Source organism: Vombatus ursinus, unplaced genomic scaffold (assembly GCF_900497805.2).
Source record: "Vombatus ursinus unplaced genomic scaffold, bare-nosed wombat genome assembly UNPS02000580.1, whole genome shotgun sequence".
NCBI lineage: Eukaryota > Metazoa > Chordata > Mammalia > Diprotodontia > Vombatidae > Vombatus > Vombatus ursinus.
In genome coordinates this window covers 26861402-26872678 of record NW_020940358.1, presented here as the reverse complement: position 1 = coordinate 26872678, position 11277 = coordinate 26861402, and the positions used below count along the sequence as shown (strand labels likewise).

At 42.3% G+C, this 11277-nt stretch overlaps 1 protein-coding gene across 2 annotated transcripts in view; it reads left to right on the top strand.

Annotated features, from left to right (window-relative positions):
• The first annotated feature begins 3226 nt into the window (after positions 1–3226).
• EYA2 (EYA transcriptional coactivator and phosphatase 2) overlaps positions 3227–11277 on the top strand; it is a 247930-nt gene continuing 239879 nt past the window's right edge. Inside the window, exon 1 of one of the 2 annotated variants that reach the window (XM_027848711.1) lies at positions 3227–3289. Coding sequence is in view for 1 of the 2 variants with exons in the window: in XM_027848700.1 (XP_027704501.1) it covers positions 4092–4120 (29 nt within the window). In the remaining variant the exon portion in view is untranslated. Of the gene's footprint in view, positions 3290–4065; positions 4121–11277 lie in introns of those variants that run through there. The other variant, XM_027848700.1, reaches the window with a different exon arrangement.

Sequence of the window (11277 nt, the reverse complement as noted above, 5' to 3'; positions counted from 1 at the left end):
CCTAAAAACTCACTTCTTGGGATCACCTTCTTCCCATATGATGCCCAATAAAAGAGGTGTGACTATAGCCACCACTGTTTCTTCACACAGTCAAACCAACCTCTTCTGTAGAGAGCGGTTCTAGATGCTAACATTTGCTTCAAGAGTAGAGAGTAATGCTTGTAGATGTTCTGGCCTTGCTTTCCTCTCAATGTTCACATTTGTTTAACAGTTTAGCATTGTTTGTATTATGCTGTTTGGAGACGTGGGGTAGGGGGGAGAGAAAGAACCACACCAAGCAGCTCCATGCTTTAAATTTGATCCTCAGCCTATACAACAAATGACCTTTCTTCTCCTTAGGCCAGTTTAAAAAAACACACCTTCCCCGTGTCTGTTGTTAATTCCTCAATGACAGAGCCCCAAATGGAGGGACCAGGGAGACATTCTGGTTGCTTAGGTGAATAATAAACATGTGATGAGTGTGGAAACCTGGATTTATGCAGGGGAATGTTGTTGCTGTTGGGTTCCCAGTACTCTTTCCTGTGGCGTCATCTGTTTTAAGTCACACAAATGTAGGACCAGCTTAATTATCACTCCATCAAAGATACTGGCTTAGTTAGGAGGCAGCAAAAGAAGGGGAGAGACTTGGGAAAGACAGCAGAATCAAGGGTCTTGTCACCTTATCCAAAGTTCCTCTCTGGGACAACGAAAGCCATATCTGACAGATCTTTTGGGAGGAGGATGGACAACAGGGGGAAATGAATTCTTGGGGTTAGAAAAGTGGCTTGCTCTCAGTTTGGTTTCAGTGTTGTGATATGGACTGTATAAATGAATTTCAAGTTAGAGTAGAGTTGAAAGATTTTTATGACCGAGCCTGCTGGGAAGACGAAATAATGCTGTTGTTCCAGCATGAGGATTTTAGAATTGATCAGCAAATGGGGCTAGAGAGAAGAAGAAAAGACAGAGACAGAGAAAGACACACCCAGAAGAAAGTTTCTTTGAAGCCTTTGGTAGCCTCCTAAAAACTGTCTTAATCTCTATTTCTGGAAATCAGTAAAAGAAACAGAGAAATTAGTAAGAGAAAATGATAATACATAGACATGTGTTCATGCTGTACATCTTAGCTGTATAAATATTGTTTGTGACTATAGAAATGCAGAAAGTACAAGTGTGTTTTTAGCCTTAAGCTTTTAGCCTCACAAGTGCTTTTTAGCCTTAACATAAACTAGATGCTTAAACATTGTCATGCATTTTAATTTCTCTTTGTTTAATGGTCCATTTTAGATGCATATGTATATTTGTATAATATATATGTGTGTATTTAATATGTAATGAGTTGCTTCAGGGTATGTGTGTTTTAGGGGAGTTGTTCTTTCGCAATTGTACTTTGTATATGTCTATGTGAATGAAGTGACTCATAACTGAATACTTTATATGGAGATCTTTAGGGTGTAAATAGTGTGTGTTTAGGAAAGTGGAAAGAATTGGGCTTGGAGAACATGAATCTATTAGGAAATTGCACATGTCTCTGAGATATTTGTGTGTATGTGAACCATGGCCTTGCATTGTAAATTTTTGTGGTCTTTAAGGTCTGTAAAAAGAACAAATTTGATCTCTCTCAAGTACAATCCAAAATTTGTCCAGGAGCCTGAGATTTCTTGCACTTTTCCTCAGAATGGGAACTGTTTGCCTGAGCCCTTGTAAACTCTACATCCAAGTCTGGTATCTTGAGGTTTTCCCTGGGATGCTTTTGCAAGCCACTTCAAGATGGTATCAGGTAATGAAGATACAGGGCCTGGAGGTTAGAGAGGACAGAGAAATGAGCAGCAGTCACAGATACAGTGCTGAATTTTAATGTCCTTGGATAAGAATTAAGTGACTTCGATTTTTCCTCAATTCTATCCTTGCTAAGTGCCTTTGGGTAAGTCCTTTATCCCCATTTACAGGAGCAACTAAAATTAGTAAGCACCACCTGCCTTCTACTTCCCTCTTAGGGATATACTAAACAATCAGGATTAATGAGATAATGGGCCAGATTCTGCTGGGTGAGTAAACTGGTTTTGGGAAGCTATTAACCCTTTAAGTCCAACAGGGTACTTTTAGTTCATAAACGGTTCACTATGAGGCCTGAAAAAATAAGACAGCCTTATAGTTCATTAACATGTTCACAGAGACCTGGTCAGGGCTTGTTGGGATGATATCCTGTTTTGTTTTTCTTTTCCATACAGTACATCAGTACATACAATAAATAAATGAGACTAAATAAAAGATAGAAGTATTGTTGGACTTAGGAGTTGTTGAAGAGAATGCCCCAGGACAGGATGGAATGTTTTGGCCAGTTGTTTAGAATGGGAAAGCAAGGGCCTAAGAATAGGTAGTTCAAGCATTACTGCCCCATTTTACAAATCATAATAGATTTAGAATTGGAAGTGAATTTACAGACCAGCTAGTCCAGCCCTCTCTTTTTTCAGTTGAGGAAACTGAGACCTAGCAAGGGTAAATGACAGATCACACGGGTAATAAGTGGAAGTTAGGTCCTCTGATCTATCATTCTTTCCCAATGAGGAAACTGAGGCTCAGAGAAGAAAAACTGAGATTTGACCGCAACCAGTAAGTCACAGAGCTGGGATGTTAAACCGAGTTTTTTACTCCCAGCCCATTATTCTTCGCAGTACTCCATACTCCCTTAAAAGTTTCCCTGTAAACTGGTGTCTGGACTACAGAAAGTGTCCCCTTGTAGATGTCTCTGTGAGAGGGAGTCTTTATAAGGGTGGAGGGAGAGGTAGAAAGACGCTGTACGGCGGCGTCCCAACAAGTAGGGAGGCTCCAAGACCTAGTGCCTCTGTGTCTGGGTGCGGTGCTCTCCACCGGGAAGATCTGGGCGCGAGGGCAGAGCGCAGGCAGGGGAGCGTCGGTGGGTGTGTAAGGGGGAAGGGGCCGAGAACCTCCCCTCCCCAGGCGTGCTCGAGGCTAAGCGAAGGAAGGCTCCAAGCAGCAGCTGCTTCAGTCGAATACCCGCTCCCCTCCGCGAGCCGGTTGCAGCCCGGATCCTCCGCGAGGCGCCCCGCGCCCCTGAGCGCCCCAGCTCCCTGCGACCCTTTCACCTCGCACGCGGGCCTCGCCCCGCCCCACCCCGCCTGGGGGCCGAGAGCGCCGCAACCCGCGGGGAGGAGGAGGGGGAGACAAGAAGAGACTGGAGGAAAGGACGGCGGGGGATTGGGGGGAGGGGGGATCGCTCAACCACTAGTGCCTCCGCAGCCGCCCGCAGGCTCGGCCCGGGGACGCGGGAGCTTCTTTCCAGCAGCCCGTGGTGAGTACGGAGACCATCACCCTTTCCCCTCCGCTCGCACTCACACACACGCCTCCCACGCGCGCCCGCTGGCCTCGGGATTGGGGAGGTGGAGCACAGTAAGTAACTGCATTGGGAGCCTAAGGGTCGTGGGTCTCAGGCTGGAGGACGAACCCCTCCCGCCGCCCTGACCCCGCACCCCAGCTGGGGAAGCCTGCTTCTCCTCCAAAAACACTGCCTCTGCGAGCGTCCTCCAACGCCGCCTGTGAGGTTACGGAGGCTGCCTCGGGGGCCATTGGCCGCCTGCGTCCACCGAGGCGCGGAGCTGCCCGCGCGCGCTGTCCTCTGGACTGACTGAACCAAGGGTGTTGAGCGCCGGGGCTGGGGGAGTCGAGTGAGCAAGACTAGCCGAGAGCTCTGCTGGCCGCAGACCTTTCCGGTCCGTCAGTGCTCTGGACACCCGGGAAAGGATTCGCTTGGGGTCTGGTGCTGGGGGACAGTGTTGGTCCGGGAGAACGCGGCCTGCGGGGCTGCTCCTCCGGCGTCCGGTGCTGCAGATTACAGGGACCACTCGGCCACTTCTGGAGACGGTGGCCGGGGCAGCCCGGGCAAACCTGGGCCAGGTGGCCAGAGCCGCGTCACTGCTTGGCTCAGGAAAGAGTGGACAAGTGCTGGGCTAACGAGGGAGGGAGGGAGCGCTTTAGGACGCTGCCCCTGATCCGGCTGGCGGCCGAGTGCTGACAGGCACCAGGTGCGGAACCTTCCTACGCACTGAGACGGCTGGGGAGAGAGGGGCAGAGCGGGCTGGCTGAGTCCGCAGCCCATGCCGGAGGAGGGACGGGCTCGCTTAAGGTGAGTTTGCGGAGACCAGGCAGGGGCCAGGGAGATGCTAAGGACAAGTCATCTCTTCCTACTCCTAGGAGTCAGCAGATGGGCGGACGTCCTTTCCTCTTTGAAACTCGCTTTGGGTTGAAAAAGCCCAGGGCAGTGGTGTCCTAGCTGGTCCTACTGTGACCCTTCCTCCCTCGACCTTCTTAGGGGTGTCAGTTAGATTGCTTCCCGAATCACCACTTTGTTATTTCCTTCCCTGGCAGGGAATGGGACCCCGAAATAATTGGTATTTGTTACCAAGTAGCGCAGACCCTCGTGACTAGGGGTACTTAGAAACACTGGATCGGGCTGTGTTTTTGTTTTTTTCTTTAATTTATTATTGTTGAAATGAAGAAATCAAAGACTGGGATTTTATGCTGCCGTCCAAAAACTTCAGTTTGTTGGTTTTAGCTCGTGAGGTTTTGTTTTTGTTTTTCCTGCCCAAAATAATTTGTGCTAAATAAGTTATTTAAGTGCAAACACATAAGTGCAAAAGGTCGGGTAACAGCCTTTCAGACTACTACTGCCGCAGTAAAAACAGCCTTGAGGTGAAAACACTTGCACCCCCAAAGTCCACAACTCCTTTTCAGTTGCTGAATTGTAAGAGCAGTTCCAAGGATCTAGGCACTGGGAGAGGTGAAACTGACCATGCGGGTTTGGGAATCTAAAAATAAAACTCACGCTGAACTTTACGGACACAATGTTGAGAATTGCCACGTAATCTTTAATTACTTTTGTAACAACAACAACAAAAACCCACCAAAAAAAACAACATTTCCATATAAATCACAACCGTTTCAGTGACGTTTAATTACCTGATGCAGTGAAATGAGTTAATACCTAACCTGCATCTAGAGCTGTTCTTAAGGCTTAGGGGAGTTTGAGAGTGATTTACAAACATCAAATAAGCATTTGAGTGTTAAATTATGTCTGAGTTAGGGAATACCTTGGAAAGGAAATTATTGCCCAGGGTACAATTGCTTTGGTTTTTTTTTTTTAATATTTCTTTCATGTAATGGTATATTTCTCCTCTACCGAAATTTTCATTGTTAAATTACATATGTTTCACCAATAAAATGTTTTGAGTTTGCTTAAAATTTATTAACAGGCCCTTGCAAACACTTAATGCTCTAACATTGTAACTAACAGAAATGGGCTGGGCGAGCTTTTGAACAGGGTTCAAAGCAGTTCTACACTGGATGCACAGATCTCTGTTTCTTTCCTTGAAATAATTTCCATTCAAGAATTTTTCTCCAAACATCTTTCCCCCTGCTTATGTTAATCTTTCTTTAAACTATAAATCGGTTACAAATATAAACTTCTATTGTTTTTTTTAAATACTTTTTATTCTCTTCCTTTTCCCCATTCCCAAACCTCCCCAGCCTCCCATGTCCCCCCAAAATATTTCGAGAATGCCTGAGTTTTTAAATATGCAGCTTTATTTGTCTTCTGATCCGGGAAAGATGATGCTTAATTTGGATGGCCAATGAAGGCAGATTTAGGTTTTCTTTGAAACCAACTACAGTTAGCTTTTTGCTGGAGCAAGTAACTAGATTTAAAAACTCCCAGAGACAGACTCCAAGTAAAACCCTATATGAAATCATGAGAAGATTCCCAATACAGCTAAATCTAAAAAAAAGAAATGACATGTTATCATAATGAATATTTTCTGAAGCATTTTTATTCCTTGTTTAACTCAGGATTTTAAAATTAGCATTGTGATAGTATTGTACACGTGACTAGTTAAGACTTCTTCATTTATTGCTCCTTGAGCTTTTCCTGGCCTATATGTAGTATGCATACATACTTGAGGATCATTTGGCATTTTCATGTATACAGGGTGACTCAAAAGTCTTAGTGTGATTTAAACTTCACCGAGACTTTTGGGACACTTGGTATGTGTACGTGAATATTTTTCTAACTATTAACTGACTAAAGGAAATCAAATTGTCTACAGTGAATTGTATCTTCCTTTAAATTTCATAATCTCCTGCCTGAATGGCATGTTGTAAAGAGTTCACAAGGAGCCTTGGGTTGGGGGCTTATTATATCATTCTCATTTGTCGGAGTACAGAAGGCCCGATGTTGGCAATATCTGGCATTATTTTTGTTGTTTTAACTGCCGAGAGACATTGTTAGCCATATTTGAGAGAGTAAATGAATCAAAATGAGCTGTTATTGGAAGACTGAAAATACCATTTACAAAAGGCATTTTTAAAATAGGTGCACTTGTATCGTAGGGTAAGCATGTATGTCCTTGTGTGGGTTTGTGTAAAATGTACACACTCAACCTATGTTCATTTTAAAAGGGCATGTGCTCCCAACTATAAGATCTGTCCTTTCTGGCAAAGAAGAAACCAGTTTCCTTATTTTTTTTCAGTTACCTTTCCAAAGATAACTTTGGTCACAGACAGGAGACAAGTTTTGCTAAGATCCACCTAGAACTAGCTCTGATGGGATTGCATGGCCCTGTGAACCTATTCTCTCCACCCCTTCACCAGGCTTCTGCTGCCAGATGTTTTTTAGGTGTCCTCAGCTGGAGTGCCCAGTTAGACGCTAATTAGCCTCACCATAAACTCCTTGTATAATAAAGTCGCAGGTTGTTATGCTTAACGTGTGGAATTGACTGCAGATTATGATGACTGAGTAGTGGAAAAAAATGCTCTCCGAAGTCATGAGAAAATGAGAGAAGATGTGAAGTGTTGTTTTTAATGACTGGGGGAGGGGTGACATAATTAGCATCTTAGGACTTTAGGATAACTTAGAGATCATGCAATCCAATCCCTTTATTTTACCATTGAGAAACTTGAGAGAGGAGAAGGGAACTGCCCAGCTTCAGCAGAGAGTAAGCAGCACAGCCCCTAACAAATCCAGGTCTTCAGTACTGTTTCCAGAATACCACTTCTTCCTAGTAGGCAGACAAAGGCCTACGGCAGTGAAGTATTTTATATACAGAACTGCCAATACATTCTTTTCTCTGGGGTACACTTCACGAAAAAGCAGTGAGATGTCATGGCAATAGCAGCAGACTTGGAGTCGGAACACACCCTGGCTGAGTGTCTTTGGTCAAGGAGCAAAAACAAAAACAAAAAAAGTCAAGTTTACAGGAAAAGTGGTAGATTGTGATGGATTTTGTGTTGCTATGTACTGTTATACTGCACAGCCCATGAACAGGATGTCATGAATAAAGAATAGTGTGGTTGGTGTAAAATAATACTCAACCTCAGTTTCCCCATTTGTAAAACGGGATAATGATTCTTACACTCCCTACCTCACTGGGCTTTTGTGGAACAAGCACTATGTAAACCCTGAAGTCCTTTAGAAATATGAGCTATGATTATTATTGGATTATTATTAAAATATAACAAATATAGATAACAACATCTGGTGGTTCTGGCAGCAGAACCCATATTTCCACATTAAGAAAGATGAAACAGTATAGAGGGAAAGGGGGGAGGAATGTTTCCCAACTGGACTTGGGAAATTAAACAAAGACCCCTAACTTGGTACCTTCTACTGGCATTAAACTTACTGCAAAAAGGAAAGAAAAAATTGGAGAGTCCTTTTAAAAAGGAGGGTAGTGGATAGCCTAATACTGTTTCTCCTTATCTCTAGTGCTGCTGGGCTTAAATACCCTAATAGTCAAAAACTCCCAAAGCAGAAAAGTAGAGACTTACCAGAGGGTACTGCCAGGACAGTTCTTTCTGGTAGCAGAACAAACTTTTTTTTTTTTATCCACATCCCCCTACCTCTTTGCCAAGTGTTTAACCCCAGTAAGGACACTGAGCTGTGAAAACACTGGACTGTTGACAGAAAAAGTACACTCACATCCCTCTTCCATCCCATAGCAAGTCTTTCCAAAATGGTTCCTTTTTGTCTGTTGCAGTTGTTAGCAGGGAACAGGAAATAATTGGCTGGTGAAGGCCTTAATTCACTTAAGACAATGCCTCATTTTCTTTATTTGCAGATCTTAACTCCTTTAATGGTGTTTAACCAACACCCTGGTGTAGGGTGGGGCTAAGCCCCCTTCAATTAGGTGGGACCTCATAGCAGTGACATCCTGGTGATTGACAATAGCTGCTCACTGGGGACTGACCCTGGGAATCCATCCTTGCCCTCTCTTAATGGAACAGAGCTGAGTAATAATAGCTCACAATTCTGTAGAGCCTTAAGGAGTAACTTGTTTGTAATCTTGATGCTGATGAAAATATTTTTAAAGTAAGTGGAATAATATATTTAGAGAGAAAAGGAAACTTAAAAACTCTGGTCTGAATTCTTGCTTTACAACTCCTTCCTTACTTATCTTATCCATTCATTGCTTTGTTCAGCCTCTGTTTACTCTGATTTAAATTGTTTTGGAGAAAAAAAAGATGGTAGCTCTTTGTGCTCCATGCCGATGTAGAATGTTTGGAGCTTTACTATCAATAGCTCTATATGTACTGGGTGTTTTAATTAAGGAAGATGTAAAAATCGAAGACACTTTTTCTCCTAAGCTGAGATTTGTTAACAGAAGAAAACAAAAATAAAGCATTTAGATAACAGGGGTGCTGTTCCTTCTCTATAAGTCAAAACATTGGGAATGTTTTCTTGGAAAGGATATCCAGTTATTCCTGATATTTTTGCTTGTTTCTTCCATCAGAAAATTGGTACAAATTGAAATTGACCATACACACTTGATCATTCAGATATCAGGAATGAGTAAGTGGGAGGCCATAGACTGTACGGAGAAGGAAAAATGACAAGTTTGCATGGAGGATAATAGTTTGCAATAGGATTTGTGTTGCGATATGTCTGTGTAGTTATGTTGCATAGCATCTGAAGAAGAAATCATCAGCAAATAATAATTAGTAGCTAGCACAGAAAATTGAACAATTTCTTTATGCATTAAATATAAGGTGCTCTAAACCTGGGAGTTTAGGGGTGGTGTATATGTTAAAATATCAGTCTTGATGGTGTGACATTAGTAGGGGATAGTTTGTGAAGGACAGTTAGTCATAATGAATATCTCATTGTCCACAAATCCATCTCAGCAAACACTAATATCGCCTTTGATTACCTTTGATGATAATTGTAATTATTATCACTAATTTTGGGGGCTAGATCTCTGAAAAGTCTGCATCTGGATGAAAATGTGAAGCATTAGAAATCTAAACCTGGAACTTTGATCCTGTTCTGAAGGCTACCAAAAGGTCTGGACTTTGACTGTCTGAAAAACTAATTGTTGCTGTTTATTTTTGAAAACAATCAAGGTAATTACCATCTCTGTTATGGCAGAGGCTTCCTAATTGGCCAATACAAAAAGGATTATTATTTTATTGATACTAAACATTTTTTGAACAATTCATCAAACATAGATGGCTATAAAAGTATTTCTTTAAAAAGTATTCGAATTAATTTTCCAAAGTATGTGCTTTAAATGATAGTTCTTTTAATTTTTCTTTTGTGCCCAGTAAACATGTTTATAGCCACATGGCATAATGGAGAGAGAGCTGACCTCCAATCCAGGAACTGAGTTCAGGTTCAGCTTTTGACATGTACTGGCTCTGTGCTCTAGGGCTGTAGAGATTGGAAGGTGCTGACTTGCTTTGGGAAAGGGACTTTCGTCATCCTGGGATTCTCTATCCTAATACAATCATGGGTTCATTCCCTATCCCATGTATCCATATCCATCTGTCTATTGTATCTCATCCCCAGCTTGGCCACCAGCTAATGACTTTTTTTTAGCCACAGAAACTTACGAAATTAAGTCATATGCTTCACTACCTATTAACAGAATGAGCATCCACACCAGTCATGAATATTTTTTAAAAATGAAATACATGAAGTATGTGGAGTGTTCCATAGGGAATTATCATCTTTTTTGTGAATTTAGCTGAAGAAACTAAGTACAAAATGAAATTATTTCCCAGAAAGAAAGGGCAGATGTGCAACATTCCACCGTCATGTGAGGGGGAATGGGGAAGGCTGAATGACACAGAAACAGCTATCTGCTCCTCTCTCATTTCATCTCCTGGTATGTCAGTTACTCTTTTTTTGTATCCATCTCTGAAGTACATTACAGCCTATGAGCTGAAAAGGCATTTTAATTTTGTAAAGGAGACAGGCTCATGCCAGAGACTTGCGTCTGTTTCAACAATCACTGTTTCTGTAACATACCTACGTGGGGTTTCATGGTCAGATGTGGCCGTGCCAATAGGAAAATTACAGAGGGAAAGGATGTTGAAAACATTGACTCTTCTGTGAAGAAATGGGGAAAACATGAACAAATCCAGCATTTTTTAAAAATTGCTTTAACACGAGCTTAGAATGTTACTCTTCAACCTCTATCAAAAAGTGAGTATGGCTGATTAGTGGACTCCTAGGTTACCAAATATCTCCAAATTGGTTTTTTGCTGTTGGAGCAATGTATTCCAACACGTCATGTGGGCATTATTTAATGCTGTATAGATGGCAGTTTATTTTTTCGACCCAAAATGAGAAAACACGGGGAATTCTCCAATGCTTTTTTTTACAGGCTGCTATTATGGAGAAAGCAGCCAAACCAGAAAGTATTAGATCATGGGCTTTAAATGCATAAATAAGCACTTCTAAGGTCACCAAAAAAGCAAGACTGAAACCACTACCACCACTAACCCACCGCAAACTCCAGGAGCCCCAGGGGAGTGACCTCAGCCAGGCCCAACTTCCTGTCTGTGTGACTGACATTTTTGGTGGGTGTAGGTACAGAGAAGGGTCTTCTAAGATTATTAGCCGCTCTGCAGAAAAGGAATCGAGGTCAGATTAGAGAGAGTCTGGGGATTTGGTTTCAGTTCTGAAAAACTGAAAAGCAGGTGAAGAGCTGACTGGTAATTAAATAGTATTAAAGAGCCCCAGCCTGGGAGTCCAGAGATTAGGATCATAAGTTTAAAATGCTGAAAGGAATCTTTGGAGATCATCTAATTCAGTCCCTTTCATTTTGCAGATAGGGAAATTGAGACTAAGAAAAGTGAAGTGACTTAACCAAAGTCTTTTAAGTAAGTTGCAGAATCAGGATTTGAATTCAGGTCTTCTGCTTAGAATTCCAGCGCTCTTTCCATTCCACTAAAACTACGTAAGTTTTATTAGTCTTTCTATACATTTATTCTTTTGTTTTTACATTG